The sequence below is a fragment of the Drosophila serrata genome, unplaced genomic scaffold, assembly GCF_035046125.1.
Source record: "Drosophila serrata isolate PLE 108 unplaced genomic scaffold, ASM3504612v1 contig_382, whole genome shotgun sequence".
Taxonomy (NCBI): domain Eukaryota; kingdom Metazoa; phylum Arthropoda; class Insecta; order Diptera; family Drosophilidae; genus Drosophila; species Drosophila serrata.
This window is the reverse complement of record NW_028257280.1, coordinates 4,766,377-4,785,453: the sequence shown is the minus strand read 5'-3', so window position 1 is coordinate 4,785,453 and position 19,077 is coordinate 4,766,377. Positions and strand designations below refer to the sequence as shown.

The 19,077-nt window shown below is 37.2% G+C and overlaps 3 protein-coding genes across 9 annotated transcripts; 1 reads left to right on the top strand and 2 right to left on the bottom strand.

The window, feature by feature from the left end:
* Positions 1 to 493: 493 nt before the first annotated feature.
* On the top strand, positions 494 to 4,549 carry Alp4 (Alkaline phosphatase 4). The gene is made up of 3 exons (XM_020955320.2): positions 494 to 963; positions 2,772 to 3,013; positions 3,084 to 4,549. Exons 1-3 carry the CDS (start codon positions 798 to 800, stop codon positions 4,449 to 4,451), a joined length of 1,776 nt encoding a protein of 591 aa, XP_020810979.2. The 5' UTR covers positions 494 to 797; the 3' UTR covers positions 4,452 to 4,549.
* Positions 4,550 to 4,641: 92 nt separating this feature from the next.
* Positions 4,642 to 5,911, bottom strand: Chchd3 (Coiled-coil-helix-coiled-coil-helix domain containing 3). Of its 2 annotated transcripts, none has more exons than XM_020955322.2 (3): positions 5,783 to 5,911; positions 5,526 to 5,694; positions 4,642 to 5,342 (listed from the first exon to the last, which is right to left on the bottom strand). In XM_020955322.2, the coding sequence occupies exons 2-3, from the start codon at positions 5,650 to 5,652 to the stop codon at positions 4,795 to 4,797; spliced, it is 675 nt and encodes a 224-aa protein (XP_020810981.1). In that variant the 5' UTR covers positions 5,653 to 5,694; positions 5,783 to 5,911; the 3' UTR covers positions 4,642 to 4,794. The 2 variants fall into 2 exon arrangements, with proteins under 2 accessions (XP_020810981.1, XP_086696716.1); XM_086840590.1 differs by having other exon boundaries at positions 5,749 to 5,895.
* Positions 5,912 to 7,182: 1,271 nt separating this feature from the next.
* dco (discs overgrown casein kinase 1) lies at positions 7,183 to 14,577 on the bottom strand. 6 transcript variants are annotated; one of them, XM_020955699.2, is made up of 4 exons: positions 14,437 to 14,577; positions 13,633 to 13,756; positions 11,508 to 11,587; positions 7,183 to 11,106 (listed from the first exon to the last, which is right to left on the bottom strand). In XM_020955699.2, exon 4 carries the CDS (start codon positions 11,012 to 11,014, stop codon positions 9,686 to 9,688), a length of 1,329 nt encoding a protein of 442 aa, XP_020811358.1. In that variant the 5' UTR covers positions 11,015 to 11,106; positions 11,508 to 11,587; positions 13,633 to 13,756; positions 14,437 to 14,577; the 3' UTR covers positions 7,183 to 9,685. The 6 variants fall into 6 exon arrangements, with proteins under 6 accessions (XP_020811358.1, XP_086696711.1, XP_086696712.1 ...); XM_086840585.1 differs by having other exon boundaries at positions 13,929 to 14,549; XM_086840586.1 differs by lacking the exon at positions 14,437 to 14,577 and adding an exon at positions 14,015 to 14,425.
* Positions 14,578 to 19,077: the final 4,500 nt, after the last annotated feature.

Here is a 19,077-nt window from a genome sequence, read left to right as displayed (position 1 = left end):
GGCGAAAAGCCCTTAATACGTAAGAGATTTGCACGTTTTTATGGATATATACATATTGCCGTAGCGTTGTTATTTCTTAATTGAGACAAAACGTTTTGCAAGTGCAAGCAACAATCGGTGATCTTAATTGTAACGAGTGGTTGTTATGGGCTATAAGATATCCCGTAGATAATTATTTAGTTATCTTTTATAATATATCATTAGTTTTTTCTTATGATTTTGTACATTTTATATATTATATTATAAATATATACTCTTGCAAAGCAATTAATGACTAAATTTAATGATTAGAGGTAAAGTAAATTATTCCCAAAATTATAATAATTAAAACAAAGGATCAACGTGTTTTAAAAAATAGAAATGCAATTATGTAGGCTTTAATTTTTTGTGAAATTAAATTTAGAATTAAGCTTTGGATTTCTACGTGTCCAATAGACCCACGAGTCTACACAATAAGTACAGGTAATGGATATAATCCCCTAATACTGGTGCTACTTTGTATGTAAGTGTTAGTGGCGGGAGCTTCGTGTCTGGCCGATCGGATTCTCGAATGGATCGTTCGCCATATAACGGCGCTTGAGGGCCGACTGAGACGTTAGTCGCTAATTGAGATCCATTGGGGACACGAGAGTTATTTCGTCAAGAACCCCACGGAGACTAAATCGTTCCGCGCATTCCGTATCAATTTCGATGGCCCGCTGACCGAATCTGCGCCTCAAGCCGTGCTGTGATATAAATAGGAATTGTCGTAGAATCTCTGAGAATAAAACCCTTAATTTGTTGCGTCTTTGAGAAATATGCATTCCCTGGCATTATTTGGACTTTTGTGTGGCGGCCTCATGGCAATTAGCTGGGCAGCCACCACTCAACCACCGCCACTGATCCGGACACTTAGTGCCGGTGGAGATATTGGACCCCAGTTTAAATTGGAGGATCAGCAGTCCCGCAAAAAGGAACCAGAAGGTTAGTCTGAGACTTAATTTACGACGTAACTGAAATAAGTACAAGCCAAACGTGCAAAATGCATAAAAAAGCGTTACGCCTAGTACGTGAAATAATTTAATTTGAACTTGAACGGTTTAATAGTCAAATTATGCAACAAATGGTTAAGCTCGTGTAATAAGGTTTCAAAATCTTAAGTAAATTATCTAAGAAGTCTGAGATCAAGGTTTCTGGCCATTTACTTTTGAAGTTATAAAAGGTATTTAAGGAGAGCTTGAAAAAAAGAATGGAAAAATTATGAAACTATGTAACAGTTTTTGTGATAAGTAATTAAAAGAAAATTATAAAAATTTTGTTTATTTAAAAATCTGCTTCCTAAATTACTTAGAAAATTATAGCCTTTTTGGGGTATTATACTTTCAATCAGAAGCTTATAACGATATGAAAAATTCATATCTGACCCTATAAATCATATATATTCTTGATCAGAATCAACAACCGAATCAATCTAGCTATGTGCGACAAAAATTAAATTTTTTCAAAAAATTAAAATATTTTTAAGGGGTTATAACGTTAAAATTGTCACAAAAAAATTATTAAAAATTTTAATTTCTTAAAATTTTATATTGAGTATGCAGATTTATTAGCCTAATAAAAACTAACATACGACAGCTTTCCGAATTAAAATTAATGCTTTCTTGGCTTAGTTATAAGTTTTTTTAAATTGATTTGTCGAAAAAAATGGCAATCATTAAATATATAAAAACTTGGAATAAATCATGAAACCAATTTGCAAATCAGAAGAAAATTATAGTATTTTTTACAGTTAAAGGTATAGTTTCTACATTAATTTTATAATTTTTAATTGAGTTTTGAAGTTGACCTACCTAGCTTATATTTATAATTAATATTAATATGTAACTATAGGTAAGTGTGACTTTTCTTCAGGCGGCGCCAACTGACTTGCGGTTAAAACGCAACTGACTTAAAACCGCATACCTTTAGCTTCCACTAATTGTTTAACTTAATCATGATCTTACTTAACAAAAAGAGCTTACAATATAACTCTATCCCATTAAAAAAAATCCAACTGTTTTTGCACCTTAGCTCAGCTGGGAAAATAATTGATTAATCATAGACTTTTAGTTTCATTGACAAGCCGAAATTAGCAGTCAAGCAGTGAAGCTTAACTGTAAGCTGTCTCAGTGTCGGGGCCGTTGGGAGGTGGTGGGCGGTGATCGGTACTGGGTGGTGTGTGGTAGTGGGTGGCAGAGACCCCATACTTAAGCTACCTCAATTGAATATTAATTACATATCAACAAAATGATGCCAGTGCACGTTCCAAATATTAGAAAGGAAATGCAAATTAAATCAGATTACCAAAAATAATTGCACTTGAACTTGAAATTAATATTAATAAATCAAAATTATATATGAAATAATAAACAATTGAACAATTTGTAGGGGGAAAATATTAAGATATGCATTAATGATTCATTATATATATATAGATTTAAATAAAATTATATTACCTGCCTTAAAAAAAGCTGCATATTTTACGACCCGAAACTGAAATATAATTATAGTGCAAAAATTAAGGGAAAATTTGTTTTCGGCTTTTAACGCGGAAACCTCAAACCATATTGTTGAAAATGCTCGTTCCCTACAAAAATAAATCGCAATAACTAGACGGCTACTTAAATAGTCGATTTGAGTGCCAACTGGATTTCACTGGAGATGGGCAATTAATACGTGACACACAGGCTGTAACTTACCCGACGAATTCTAGTTCGATTTAAATTTAATTACTATTTTAATTGTTACTTTAGATGCGGAGTTCTGGCACAAAGTGGCTATGAGGCAGTTGGAGAAAACGATCAAGCAGGCGGAGAAAGTGGGGGAGAAGTCCTACCGGAAGAAGGCCAAGAATATTATCATTTTCATTGGTGATGGCATGGGTGTGTCCACGATCAGTGCTGGTCGCATCTACAAGGGACAGTATCTGAAGCACGGTCATGGCGAGGAGGAGTCGCTGGTCTTTGATGACTTCCCCAACACGGGAATGGCAAAGGTCAGTAAAGGCCTGAAATTATTTAAAATTGTATCCTTAATATTCATAAACATTTCCCAATCATTTACAGACTTATAATGTGGACAAACAGGTTCCTGATTCCGCTGGAACGGCCACGGCTTTGTTTAGCGGATCGAAGACACATTATGGAGCCATTGGAGTGGATGCCACTCGCTCCAAGACAAATGCCAAAACTGGTCGCGTCCAGAGCATTATGGAGTGGGCCCAAAAAGAGGGAAAGCGCACTGGAATAGTCACCACGACCAGGATCACACATGCCACGCCAGCTGCCACCTATGCTCATATTTACGACCGGGATTGGGAGTGCGACACCGAGGTTCCTGCGGAGTCCGTGGGCATTCACGTGGATATAGCACGACAGCTTGTAGAGAATGCCCCGGGAAATCGTTTCAATGTTATCCTAGGAGGAGGAATGTCGCCCATGGGAATCTTAAACGCCTCGGAGGTGCGGACAACAGTCTTTGAGGGACCAACGGAAACCATTTGCGAGAGAGGCGATGGCAGGAATCTGCCTGCCGAGTGGTTGGCTCATCATGCCAATGATTCAGTGCCTCCTGTCTTGGTTCACAACAGAAGGGATTTGTTGAAGGTGAATGTCAAGAAGGTGGATCATCTGATGGGTCTGTTCCGGAACAATCACATCACCTACTCCATAGCCAGAGAGAAGGGAGAGCCGTCGCTGCAAGATATGACCGAGGTGGCACTGGCAGTCCTAGATAGAGGCGACGATTCCGAGGGATATGTGCTTTTGGTGGAAGGTGGTCGCATCGATCAGGGTCACCACATGAACTATGCCCGTGCAGCCCTCCACGAGGTCTATGAATTCGACCTGGCCATCCAGACGGCGGTGAATAACACGAATCCCAAGGAAACTTTAATTCTGGTGACGGCCGATCACTCTCATGCTGTTACCTTCAATGGATATGCTCTCCGTGGCGCAGATATTCTAGGAACAGCCAACTCGCATGAGAAAAACGATCCCATGTTTTATGAGACCATATCGTATGCCAATGGACCCGGCTACTGGGATCACTTGGCGAATGACTCGCGGCCCCAGAATAGCTCCAACATGTGGATGCCTCTGAATCAGTTTACGGCCGAGGAGCGAACAGCTCCCACCTACCGACACTTGGCCACAGTGCCCCGAAAAGACGAGACTCATGGCGGTGAAGATGTGGCAGTATTTGCCTACGGTCCTGGTTCCAGTCTTGTCCGCGGCGTCTTCGAGCAGAACTATCTGGCCTATGTGATGAGTTATGCCGGCTGCCTTGGTCCAGCCAAGAACTATGACGACTCCTGCGAGGATCATAATGATCATGATGTTTATGGTGAAAGCAATGCCGCCGTTTTAGTGGCTGCATCAATGCCCATTTTGATAGGTGCTTTTGCGGCGTTCCTTCTATGCGTTGACTTTTAATTCCTGTTGGTTTAATTAGTATTACGGATTGTTGTTTTAAATGTTTGTGAATGAGGGAGAGATTGTTGATATTTACCAAATAGACATACTAAAAATTATTTGCTGTTGTTTTACTCGAAGATAAAGCTAAGCCACTGCCAACATAAGAAATTTAAATCGGAATTCAATCCACCATAAAAACATTGTTTGATTGATTCATTTAAATTAGTTTACTAACGCTCGCAATGACACTTTCCTCGCTTATGATATCGCGCCGTGTGTTCGCTCCATCAATCATTTATACAAAAACCCGTAGGCCTCCAAGAACAGATCTACAACTCAGGACAACGAATAGAAGAGTCTCTTAGCCCGCCTTGGCGACGGGAACTGCGGCTTTTGTGGCCGCCTTCGGTGCCTCGGGCTCTGCATCTAGCTTTTGGACGCGATGCTGGTCAATGCACTGCCTGAACTGGGCCACCTCCTCCATGCACTTAAGCGTCTCGCCGGGATGCGCACGGTAGCAGGCGAGCAGCTGGGATTTCAGATCCTGGCAGGGAGGTACCTTGTGGGCCGCCGCCGTGTTTACGAATCGCTTGTGCACATTCTCTACTGCATTGGCGTACTCCTTCTCCAGGATGGTGTTCGTCTTCTTAAGGTTCTCCTCGAGCTTCGTCATGCGATCCTTCCACAGCTCGTCGTTCTTGACCAACTCCTGGTTCATCTGGCGCTGCACATCCGCCGCACTGATGGTGTGTCCGCCGCCCTGTACATAAATGGGCGTGGCCGTGGGATAGGATACCTTGGGAACGGGCGCTGGAGCGGCAGGCGTGGCAGTGACAGGCTTGGCAGCTGCCTTCGGTGTCGCCTTGGGCGATGGCTTGGAATCCTCCGCAGCGACGGCGTGCTCACGTGCTGAAATGGTGTTTTAGAAGTTAGTTTTAGGAAGTACTTCCGCAAAAAGTCTTGAGTAGCGAAGTTGGCCTTTTGCTGGCATAAACAATAGCCCATTTTGACAATTGTTGCATAACACCGGGCACAGCCAACTTCCGGACCATATTCCTCAGATTTCTGGCACTTATTACTGGAATACTTTACCCTGCTGGGAGATGCCCGCCTTCAGGCGCTTGACTACATCATCGGATATATCTATGACGCCGGCAGGAGTTGGATTCTCCATCGAAACGGATCGGGGCTCGCGGGATTGAGACTGTCGGGCGCCCATATTCTGGCTTCTGGCTTTTCCTCTTAGTTCCTGCTAGCAAACCTGCAATGTTGTGGCTTGATTATTGTGTTTCGACTCTCGGCAGACTCATCCAACACTTATTGTTGATTTATTTAGCTTTTTTATTAACCTTTTCGGCAAAATATTGCGATAAAAAACCAATAAGACGTGCTTAGAGTGACCTTAAAGAAAAAGCGAAAAAATACCACAAAACAACGCAGTCAGCTGATTCGGCAAAGCGCTGCCAGAGTTTAAAAAATACCTTGCCATATCGCAAATTTTATGGAACGATTATTAATTATAATAAGGGTATTCCATATACGGATAAATGTTTAATACATATTACTTTTGTAATAAATATAACTTATAGCATCATTACTTTGTAAATAAAACAATTGCAATTACACCTACCAAACTCTCCTAAATTAATAATATAATACTTATCTATAATTATACAAATTTCAGTAGCCAAAGTTTGACATATTTTTATATACAATCTATTGACTTCAATGGAAGGTTCAATATATATCTCTATTAAATTAGTTATTAATTATTAAAAGAATAAACATATCAATCAAATAAATAAAATACTCGGCAAATGTATTCATTTTGAGCTATTTTGAACTATATTTGAAAAAAATAAACTTACGTTTCAAATACATAAAATAATTAAAAATGTGTTTATTTTTAATTATTTCTTAAAAAATTAATCAAACTTAAGATCGTTACAACAAAAAATCTATTTCTATGTTGACGCTTGTTTTGTTAAAGCCTGAGCCAGGTAGAATATAAATAAAAATATATTGATATGCCGATAGTTAAGTCAATATTCTTTTTGACAAATAAAACAAAAATTGTAGAAATTTGATATTTCGAGGTAATATTGATATTTTTATGTTAAAAATAATATTTTTCGATTTTAAAATTGTTAATACATCAAACACTTCGATATTATTTCTGTCCAGGGTATTAAAATTGTAGTTAAAAGCATGAAACGTAATGATGGAGTCGTTCCCGACCCAATAAATCATATATATTCTTGATCAGTATCAACAGCAAAGTCGATCTAGCCATCCCAGGCGGAAAAAAAATTGTACCAATTTTTTCTAAATTTTATAAGGAGTTACATGGTTAAAATTGTAAAAAATGGGGGAAAAATTGAATTTATTTTTAAACTTTAATAGAGTATGCAGATTTATAAATTTAATAAAAAATAACATATGAAAGCTTTCTTAAACAAAATTAATCCTTTTTTGGCAGAGTTATGAGTTTTTTAATCTTGGATTTGTCGAAAAATTGTTATATAAAAATATCGATAGATATTGATTTAAAGAATGCGAAATTTTGAAGCATAATTATAATAATAATAATTCCGAGTCGATCCTATAATTTAATTACCAACTTCGGCTTCCCACAGTTAATTTGTTCTTGTTCCCTATATGAATGTTGAAAGCGATAGTTTCAGCTTAGATAGCATATCTTACTTTACCACCCGATTAAAGGTTTCCCAAAAAATTAGTTTCGATGAAATGTGTTATATTATTGTTTAAGCTTTTTAATGCCTCGTTCGTAATTGTTATTGTGAGTGGTGTGGCTTATTTAGTGGCTGCTTTTATTCTGTTCACACATACATATTCATGTTCGGTTTGTTTTTAATTCGAAATACTTGCTAATTACATAAATGTGGCGTGCACTTATCGATATACATCTGTCGATTTCCGGATCTAACGCACTTTTCAAATTTCATGAACTCTCTTCTTGATTTATTATCATGTGTAGCTTTGTTTTCTTTTGTTTCTATCTTTGTTATTTGTTTTTTTTATTTTTATTTTTTTGTTTATTCCATATCACTGTTGGTGGTTTGTTAATATTTTGTTTTCATATCATCGCCCACGATATACTTGATATTCCACTTTCGACTCGATCTCGATTCAAGTTCAATAATCATTAGTTATTTATAGTTCAAAATTCTATTATTAATATACATATACAGTTAATTATACAAAACTTTCGAATTTGTTAGTTTCTCTAGTTTTCGCTTATGCTGAATGGACTTTTCATACACACGATCGATCGTCTAGTTTTCCATTTTAGTGGCTCATAATTATTATGAATCGGTTATCGATTTTTTCGATATTTCTTTCTCTCGATAAAATGCTAATTGTTTAGTACTTTGTATGCTAGGAGGAAAATCACACATATATTTAATTTGTTTACTTCATTTAGGGTTAGGTTAATTCGGATATTTCATATGTACAGTCGCTAGATTATCCAATCGTTCCTTAATTATTATTATTATTAATCTTCCGGGTCTGACAGTTGTGGTGGAGTGGGGCAATCTATCTGGAAAACCCCCGATCTCTGGCTGTATATATGTAGTTGTGTTTACAAAGTTGGTCGAGTTGCAAGGCGTGCGCTTGGATTAAATATATAGAAATTAAATGGTAACAAAAACCAAGAAAACATAAAACAATTCGTAAGAAATATCACGTAATGCATTTTATTTAAGTTTTTTTTAGTGGCTTTTGCTGCGTTCAGTGATCCGATTTTGTTGTTAGTTCCTAGACTGCGGGGTTTTACATAATTGTTTACGTGTTCTCTCATAAGATATAGTTAATATATTAATTTATATATTTTGTATTTAATTTTTACCCATTTTCATCTTGTCGCTTTTAGAATTTATGTTTTGTTCTTTTTTTTGTTTTTTTTTTTTATTTTTTCATGGTTTGGTATTACTTATAGACAAATTTCATATTATAGCTATAATTTATTAGCTAGCGTTATGCTGAAGGAGCCCTTCTTTTGTATTTATTTTATGTATGTTTAAATCGAAACATTAATGCAAGTTGTGTTGTGTATTCCTAAGCGCTGTTAATACGCTTTTAATTACACGATTTGTGTTACTCTTTTGCGTAAACAATAATGAATCGGGCTTGAGAAACAAGTATTTAAAAAGTTGGAGAAATATATAATGAACACATCTAGCTAAAGCGCAGACCACAAAAGTATATATATAATATGTATATATAAATGGGGGATTTCTTGGGCGTTACATCAAGATTTAATAACATAGGAGGGGGTCTTAGAAATCAGAGCGTTGCTTAAAGCTAAAAAGAAACGTACCCTCTGCTACTGCACTGTGTTTCAGCTTATCTATAAATCATTATCGTGATTCAACTTAGGTTACATGGGGTGTGGTGTGTTTTTCTTTATATGTATGCTGTTTCTGAATGGATTGGATTTGCTTACGCTACTGCCTAGTCTAGGGCTAGGGACACCCACACACACGGTTGTCGTGGATGTCCTTTGTTTCTTTTACACAAATATTACACTTATAATCGAATTGTTATGTGATCGGGAAAAAGGATTTGAAATAACAACGAAAAAATAGAGCCAGTTCGGTTATCAAATGCAAAACAGAATAAATGCCTGCGTATCATCCTGGCTGGTATCCTTCCAAATCCCTTTAAAATCCTTAGACCGATCTCTGCTGCTCCTCTGCTCATGCCCCTAAGGATCTCAAATCAGAATGAACAATGTTGCAGTCGTTGCAGTTTCTTGCAGCCAAGTTGCAATCGTTTTATGGTCTACGTTTATAAATTAAATTAATCATAGGCTAGTTAATTAATAATAATAAGCGCGCCCCGTCTCTCTCTTTTCAGAACACCTTGGAGCAGAAACCAAAAATGTCAATAAACAAAACGAAAATGTACAAAAAAAAAATAAGGAAAGAACAGATAAGAAGGAAAGCGCTGCGCTTTGCTCTGCACTGCCTCTGCTCCTCTCTCTTGTTTTACACTGCTTTTATCCTTCGTTTAACCCCTTCTCATTTCAAATCTCGGCAGGGACCTGGTCCTCCTGCCGTTTTGGATACATTCAACATGTGTTTACCGCATATATAAAGCAAGTATCGTATATATATATATATTAGGTATATATAACTATATATTCTACATGTATAGTGTTGCTGCTGCTGCTGAGTTCCGTCTGTCTACTGTTTCATGTCCAGCGTTGCATTTTAAACGATAAAATATTATTTGGCGTTCCCCACGCCCCCGCCTCCTTGCATGCCACCCACGCCGACGCCACCGCCGCCGCCGCCACCACCGCCTCCCTGGCGCATCCGTATCGATGGTCGCCGCTCCGGCGTATCATATGGCGGTCTCGATGAATTCGTGGCCGCCATCGAGTCGTCCATGTTGAGTCCGTTGCCGCCAATTAACTGGCTTCCGTTGCCTCCTCCATTTCCACCAAGCATGGCCAGTGTTTGACCTCCTTGGAGTTGCTGCTGCGCTGCACTGCCTCCTCCACCACCGCCGCCACCCAGCGCAGCGTTGACCTTGTGCTGCTGCTGTTGGTGCGATGAGGCGGCGGCTGCCGCTGCCACAGCAGCTGCTGCGGCAACCGCATCGTGTCCCGTCTGGCCATCCGTACCGTCCTGCGCCTGCTGGATGGCCTGCGGATTGCGGGGACCGCCGAACTTCAGTAGGTTCCAGTCGAACACATAGTCATAGGTGAAGCCCAGGCGGTGGAACAGATTTCGGAAGAGCTTGCGCAGATGGCAGTAATCGGGCCGCTGGTCAAAATGCATCTGGCGGCAGAAGTTCAGATAGTTGACAAACTCGCTGGGGAAGCCCTTGCAAAGCACCACGATAGAGGTGGACAGCTTCTTCTCCGAGATCCTCTCATACTTCTGTCGCTTGTTGGCCGCTTTCAAGCCCTGCCATGGCAACGCGCCCAAATTGAAGTACATGAGGACGTAGCCAAGGGACTCCAGATCGTCGCGGCGTGACTGTTCGATCCCGAGATGTGTGTTGATCGAGGCGTAGCGGGCTGTGCCCGTGAGGTTCTTGTTTTCCCGATACGGGATATGCTTTAGCGAACGTGCATCCCGGAACTTCTTGGCCAGGCCAAAGTCAATAATGTACACCAGGTTGCCCTTTTTACCAAGGCCCATAAGAAAGTTATCTGGCTTTATGTCGCGGTGTATGAAATCCCTCGAGTGAATGTAGTCGATGCGGGAGATCATCTGGTCCGCCAGCAGCAGCACCGTCTTCAGCGAGAAGCGGCGTGAACAGAAGTTGAATAGGTCCTCCAGCGAGGGTCCCAGCAGCTCCATCACCATCACGTTGTAGTCGCCCTCGCTGCCGCACCAGATGATGCGCGGTATTCCGATGCCGCCCTGCATCGTCTTGTAGAACTTGGACTCGATGTGCAGCTGGGGATGCTTGGTGCGAATGCACTCCAGCTTAATGGCGACCTCCTCGCCAGTGTTGATCGTAGTGCCCAGGTAAATGTCGCCGAAGGATCCTGAACCGATCTTGCGACCCAGCCGATATTTGTTACCCACGCGCAGCTCCATTGCGGATGTCTGTCTGTGTGTTGTGTGCAGAGTGAGATTACCTCGGAAGTGGTGAGTTCCTTTTTTTTGGCGACGACGTGCGTTGCCTTCCGCTAAGGGAAAAGGGAAATATTTGTATTAATCAGTCACTAGTCACAGTTACCAAAAATGCTTAATGCCACAAGAAAAAGGAGGAACTATGATTATTACATAAATTTTTGAGTGACACTAGGCTAAAAAGAGTTTAGTTTGAAAACCTTTCATTAAGTTCAAGTTTTTCAACGAGTGATGAGTGATGATCTATAAAAATAAAACGCGATTCAGTTTTATTAAAAAAATTTGTTACTTTGATATTTAAATACTGTTCTGGAAAACTTATTTTTAAATGCATAAAATTGAAATTGTTAGGCGCCTTTAACGTTATACAAGTAATAGCTATTTTATATCTGCTTAGCAGATATTGTTCTCTCGGAATTCTCTTTTCTCATTTTCGCTCATAATGCGATTTTCTTACCTGGCGCTGTCCTTTTGTCAAAACTCTTCTTTCTCCGATTTTTCTTAAGGCAGTCGCTTCCGGTTGTTTGTTATGATTTTCTGAAATAAAATATGTTTTTATTAAAAGTTTTTGTAGTATAGTGTTATGTGAACGATTTTTCTCAAATTCTCTTTTTTTTCTCTACTTTGTGGCGTACGTGATCAGAAGCTCAGAGCGTAAAATCTCAGTTTATGTTGTCTCCAAAACGCAGAGCAAACACTTTCGGAAATCGTGCTTATTTTATATTTGTTTGTTGTTTTAAACTGATAAGGATTTCCGTGAATTTCCGATATAGAAATATTTACAAAGGCTTCTAGGTAAAAGGAAATGCAGACACAAATTAAATTTAAAAAAAAATCATAAATAAGCGAAAAAGATAAGAACCCGAACCTCGCGCAAATATAAAAGTTGAACTGAGCTATTTTTGTTTGTTTGTTTTTGTGTGGGTTTTATTGATTACGAATGGGAAAAACAAGTGATGCTGAGTAAAAGAAAAACTGAAAACAAAGAAAATAAGTTATCGTTGTTAACATTATTGTTATGTATTATTTTACTATTAAGTAACAGTATATATTTCGAAGCGAAATATAATAAAGAATATTCAATTCAATTTATTTAATAAAATAATACATTCTATTATCTTGTTTTCGAGTGTAATTTTTCTAGAAATCTAAAATGTCAACGTGACGACACCAAAACAACAATCGGCGAAATGAATCAGCTCAAGAAATGCAAAGACCAAAACAACAAAAAAAACTAGGAAAATGATTAACAACAAATAGATAAAAGAAATACATATGTGTGCGTAGAGTAAACAATTGCCGACAAAGAAGAGTGAAAAACTAAATAAAACGTAGGACTGTAAAAACGTCACTTAAATGACACTTTCTGTGGGGAAAAGCACAAACAACCACGGGATAAAACGAATAGCAGCAGAAGCCATAGGTGAAGCGACACAAAAATAAACGGTGGCGGGGGAAAAGAAGCAACAAGCTGAAAGTTTTCACTTGCCGGGCATAAATGACAAAATTAAGTTTAATTGTTGTTTTTGGCTCTCTCCTCGTCGCGCTCTTTCTATATCTAGCTCTCTCTCTATTGCTCACTACTTCTCTCCGCTTTCTTTTACCGCTCACGCATCGATCGCTCACGCGCTCTCCTCCCTCCCTCTTGTTCTAACCTCAAAACTTGTCTGTACTTTGTTGTTCTGGCGTTGACTTTGATTTACTGTGAACGCTGTGAACAGTGAATGCTCGATTGAATGAATAGTAAATAGTTTCGTTTATATTAACATTTACAAAATGTGTATTAAAAAATATATATTTGTCTCTAAATAATTTGTAATGAATATTAAATTTTAATTTATGAGAATTTACTACACATATATAAAACAATAAATAAATAAATAAATAAATAAATAATAATAAATAAAAAAAATCTATAATAAATAACAAAGTTACAATTAATACATGAAAAAGTATATAAAATAAAATAATACATTAATAACTTAGTATTAATAAATAATACCAAAATATTTCACTATAATAAGGGACAACTGTAACCAAAATCTACCGTTGTTTTTGTGGCTACTCTGTTCTACTTTTCCTATTTCGGTGTACAAACGAGACAAACGCAATTCGAAGCGAGCTATTTATGACTTTCCAATTAGGCATAACAATTTACGTAGGGTATTTCCCAGATGTACTGATCAAATTACTTAAACATATTAACCGATTACAATTGCAAAACAGCTGCACGTTGCGTTGGCGGCAGCCGAAAAGCTTCCGCAAGAAGGGGAAAAAAAACCACACAAACACACAAAGAACAAAGAAGAGGCGAAGAGCGGAACAACGGAGGGACGGAAAGGTGGAGAACATGAAACAGTTGTTTCATCAGGCGCCATAAAAATGGCAAACAAACAGCATAAAATAGCAAAATGCCAAAATAAAAGCGGAAATCGGATAAATAAACAATTCTATATTTGCAATTAATTTATCGACGTCAATGGCCTCCGAAAACTAACGGCACTAGCACTGCACTCAGCGAGTAACGGGGTCTGATAAGGGGAGTGTAAAAAGGAAAACAGTGGGACAAATTTGAAGCTTACCTTGTTTTCTTTTTTGAGGAACTCCTCTCTTTCCACTTCCTTTACCACTGCTGCTGCCGCTGCTGCTCTGCTGGCGTCGCTGCCTCTTCACCCTTGCCTGCTGCTGCTGCTTTTTCTAATTCGACTGAAATCGAAATCGAATTTTTGCATTTAATTGGATTTGATTATTCCACAAGAACGGCAGCAGAATTTTCTGAATTTTCTTTGTTTTAGTCCCACGACTTGTTTTTGTTGTACACGAACACACGCACACGCAGCCACACAAGTCACACTCATACCCGCAGACACTCACTCACTTTTGGGGCCACACGCAAGCGCATTTTACGCAATAATACAAATAAAACATTTCTTTAGTTATAACTTTCTGTGGTTTTCTGCGTACTTTTCTTTTTAGGTTTTATAACAATGTTATGGCAAACAAAACACAATTATGGCGCCTTCAATTGTTAAGAAAATAACCGAAACGGAACTTCAGCGAACGACGAAGGAGAAAAAAGCAAAACTTATGCCCTGGCAAAAGAGATGAACGCATACACACTGGTCGTCTCGCTTGCACACCCGTTGTTTTTGCTGCGAGCACGTTGCTAGCGCCTCTACTTCACCATTTTCACACCAACACACGGTCAGCGGACTCACGGACACGGCACACGGACACGCACACACTCACAAACTGGAGAGTGAGACACAAAAGTTGCCTGCTGCTGGGAAATCTGTGAACGTAGAGTTTTCCTGCGCGTGGTCACCGTCGCCCCGCTTCTGCTCGCGCTTCGCCCCGTTCCGCACATATATTTGCTGACCACTTACGATTTTCATCGACGATGAGCTCTTTACAATTTTCTCGGCAATTTCACATAGATTTTTTCGACGATTTTACAAATCTTTATACGCCATCTTGCTATTCAGTATGACCGCGTCGACGTAAGTAAAAAAACCCAAGAAACAAATGCCCTAAAATTACCTTGGCAAAATCACCAAGAAGGTGGAAAACTTTGCTCAACAACGGGTAGGAACTTTGCTAAACGGACGTCTGGCAACTCCGTATACTTGAGCATATGGCGTTGCCAGGCTCTTGAAGTCGCGCCTGTTTCGCGCATATTTTAAATTTACAAATATAACACAGCGGGTTGCAAGGGAATGAGATCTAGATATATTATAATAATATTTGATCAAATATGGTAGTAATAAATGAGTTCACTGGTTATAGGTTACAGCTATGTATAGAATTAGTTGTATTAAAGATAAAATTATAATGCATTCTGACTTTGGAATTTCTAATAAATAAAATAAATAAATTGTATTCAAATGAACAAGCAATTAGTTTTGTTTGCATAAAATTTAAAATTATAATTCCTTAAAAAGTATAAATAAATTTTAAAAAAGACTCTTTCCATTGTGACATATTTTCCGTTTTTTTTTTTTTTTAATGGATGCCAATTTTGATATCAAAGTTGCTTTCATGTAACGAAATACCTGGTAACAGAAACGCTTACATTTTTTATTGCTGCGATTTCCAATAAAGCAAAGCACGTGTGAATTCCATTAGCCCCCCCTCTCGTCGAATGTACCCCTCTTCCTCCACCACCCCTGCATTTTCCGAATGTGAAACCGAGGAAAAGTTTATATACAAAAAAAAACGAAGAAGCAATGGGTAACGGTAGATATGCATATGGGAAATACTAAAGGGAGTGTGAGCAAGTGTGAGTGTGTCAAGGTGTGTTTTCATTTCGAGCTTCGAATTGGGGTAGATAAGCAATCACTCAAAATTGATAAGCATTCCGTCTTCAGTTTCGTTTTCGGAGTGCAAGGTAAACTAGAGAACTCGGGCTTGGATAAGTCTAATATTTTAAAATAAATATCCATAAAATAAATCATAATAATAGGGTAATGAAACATCTTGAAATAAAAAACATGAAACAAAAGATTTAGGAGCTTTCAAAGGGTCAAATGATAAAAATATAGTTACCGAATGTTAAGATCGGAGGCAAAAACATTAAATCATGAAAATAAAATATTAAAAAATTTTAATGTATAAATAATGTGTTTAACTTATATATATATTTTTTTTGTAATTATATGTAACTAAACTAATTCTAGTTTATCAGTTCGTTCTATATGTGATGTAGTAGATTTAAAAAAAGAGTATATAAAAATATAACATATAAAATAAGAAATATCTTTTTACTTGTGATACAAAATATATGCATAAGTGTATAATTTAATTTAATAGCCCGATTTTCAGTGTTATTAAAATTTCTTTGGCATTTATTGTTGGACATTTTATTATCTATTTGAAATCCCGCCTTTTGTTTCCCATTGGCTGGAAAATATGAGAAAACAAAGCCACTCAACGTAGCAATTGACGATAAAAAAACACAAAAACAAAAACTGGCATGACCGCTCTCTCACACACACACACACATTTACGCTCTCTTGCACACACACAAGCGCAGGTGATGATCGCTGGCGAATGGAAAGCGATGGCCGATGGTCAGCGAACACGATTTAAAACGGGAAAAGAGCAAAGTGCAGTAATAGAGGTGAGAAGCAATAAAAAAAGCTCCATGCCAACGTGAGAGAGAGAGTGTGTGTGTGTGTGGGTGTTCGGGCGCGTGTATGATCATGATCTCAGTCAGAGCGAGATGACAATAAGGCAATGGGCACTGTAACAAAAATAGGGATCTTATTAATTAAGCAGCCTAAACCTCTTATCTACGTATGATTTTTAGGATAAAATATTACGGAAAGCGATATTAATTAAATCGTAGTATATAGTTTTTAAGATATTATAACTTGTTTTAGATTTTATTAATGTAAAATACAAAATAAATCAGTTTCATTTTAAAAATAAATGATATACCTCAGAAATAAAAGAAAACAAATTAAAATAAAAAAAGTTAAATAAATATTAATATTAATATTAATATCTGAGCTTATTTAATTTTATTATTTAAAAACCAAGTTTTTTTCTCAATGCTATTCTTGTATTTTTTTTTGTGCATACATAATTGTATTTCCTGAGTGCCCATCGTCGTGGCTTTTATTGTTTACAAAATATTTCCGCAGCACATGTCGCACGGCTGGAGAGGCTTCGCTTCCTTCCTCATCTTTCCCATCTTCCGCCTGCCACGCCCCCTCATTAGCCACCCCGCCCCCCGCTCAATTTTAGCTTCTTCTAACGGCGGCTGCCTACGAATGCGCCATTTGGTTTCGTTTAGCGCCGACTTTTCATCATACAAATGTATATACACATACATATAAATGTACATATGTATATATATTCAAGCTATAGCTTGTCGGCGGCTTAGATCAAATAATGCGATTTCATGCCAAGTCGCAAAATGTCAAGCGGTCGTCGCATCCGCAGCCCCGGCTCCTTTCCCTTTGGCCGTATCTTTCAGATGCATTTCGACCTTTCTGTGCTCCAGTTTGATTATGAAACCAGCATAAAAAAATGTCGAGGGAAAATATTAATTTGCCTCTGGCATAGCGTATATATATTTTTAATTAATTCAAAATATTTTTAGCACTTTTTTTTGCGCTCTGAACATTTTGTTTATCAACAAGTTGCCACGCTTTGAAGTTCGCCGGTTGGGGGTAAAAAAAAACAAAATGTTCAGGGTAGCGGGGGAATTGTTAGATGCTGGACCATTAAATTTCCTAGACTCGAATCAATTTTCCAGTTGCTGCAGTTCAGCGAACTAAGGTCCAGAGGGACAGACGGCAACAGTGCTGCCAGATTGAAAAGTTCTTTTTGAGATGGAAACAACCTTTCTAACCGGAAGTGGATGGTCACACTGTTCTAGATCTCTATTCTGTTGTTAATTTTAATTTTGTATATATTTTGTTTTTTGTCCTATTTATAATTACTATATTTTACTTAATTTATTAATATTTTTTGCTATAATAAAATAGATTAAAGGATTTTTCATATTTTATTAATGTTGAGCCTTGATTTAATTTTATATAATACTAATTTAATTATATATTTATTAAGAAAAAGAAAAGTCAAAGCTAAAATGTTTATCAATAATAAACTTAACGGTGTATTAAAGAAGAGCAATTGCATTCATTCTCTATTATTATTTCCCTTAAATTGAATATTCCTTGAATATTTCCATAATTTTATATATTTTTTTGTTTTCGATATGTTTCCCTAAAAATAAATATTATTGACAGCACTGAACGGCAGCGACACTGGCCGTGGAGTTCAGTATTTTCCTTTTTTTATGGAGTATCATATAATTTTCATTTTGATGCCTTTTATGACACTTCCAAAAAACGGGCGCTGCTTTGACGTCAGTTTTGAGTCGGTCCTCATCTCCACCATTCGCATAAAAATATCTGAAATGGACTAGGTATTTATGATTCCGTTTATGCATTTTTCTGTTTTATTGTTTAATTTTTTGTTACTTTGATTTGTTCGATCTTCGTTGCCAGAGCGGCGGCGTTTGAAAAAAAAGTTAATTGAGTTGTAAAATTTATAAAGTTGTAAAAATCCCCCCGCGACCGATATTAAATGAAGAGAAAAAAAGAAGTATTCGCTTGGTAAAAGTTATGCGATGGATGCAGATACAGATTTGGTTTCCTTACCATAACTTCCAGTTGAAACCAGCTGGAAAACAAAAGCGTAACCAAAACTAAATACGCTCCTTCTATATTTTACGATCGTGAAATGAATAGCTCTTCGCCGATGCCTACTTCTTCTGGTTTCATTTAATTCTTTTTTTATTCGGGATTTTCTTCTAGATTTTACGATTTTGTATCGTTTTGGGTTCCGATGGGTAAGAAACTAGTGCAAAGTGGTTATGGAAAGATCATACAAGATCACCTGATCTTCTAGCTGATTTTGTTAAACATTCCATCATTAAATATGTGTATAAATTACATTTCTCTTGGTTATAAAGATGAAAGTATATTGATCTCGAAGTGTCATGTTGTTGATGAATTTAAAGAAAAGAAAATATACTATGAATCTATAGTAGGAATATATTCACTTAAATAAATTTGAATGCATAATGTTAATTTTTTTGGGTAAATTTAACCTTTGAAATATCATAACAAAGACAAAAATTCATTAATTTTAATTCGCAAAGCGTTTCTGCTCTAATTTTCGTTAAGGTTAACAATCCTGCATATTGGGTTTATAAATTATTTTAATTAAAATTTTTTTGTCAAAAAAAAATTCCAAAATATATTTTTCTACCGGACATGTCTAGATCGATTCAGCTGTTTATTCTGATCAATAATATATGTATATGGTTTATGGCGTTGGAAATGACTCCTTCATTGCAATTCAAACTTTTAACTGAAATTTTAATATCCAAGCAAGGGTATAATAAACTTGTTTTAATTTAAACACATATTATCATAATATCTCCCAGAATCAAAATTATTTTGTCTCTTTTAGCACCAATCATCACCTTTTATATATTGCTATATACGCAA

Coding starts and splice junctions, on each gene's coding strand:
- Chchd3 (XM_020955322.2), bottom strand. CDS start 5,652: ATGGGCGCCCGACAGTCTCAATCCCGCGAGCCCCGATCCGTTTCGATG. Junction 5,343..5,525: donor GGCGGGCATCTCCCAGCAGG/GTAAAGTATTCC, acceptor ACACCATTTCAG/CACGTGAGCACGCCGTCGCT.
- dco (XM_020955699.2), bottom strand. CDS start 11,014: ATGGAGCTGCGCGTGGGTAACAAATATCGGCTGGGTCGCAAGATCGGT.
- Alp4 (XM_020955320.2), top strand. CDS start 798: ATGCATTCCCTGGCATTATTTGGACTTTTGTGTGGCGGCCTCATGGCA. Junction 964..2,771: donor CCGCAAAAAGGAACCAGAAG/GTTAGTCTGAGA, acceptor TTGTTACTTTAG/ATGCGGAGTTCTGGCACAAA. Junction 3,014..3,083: donor CCAACACGGGAATGGCAAAG/GTCAGTAAAGGC, acceptor AATCATTTACAG/ACTTATAATGTGGACAAACA.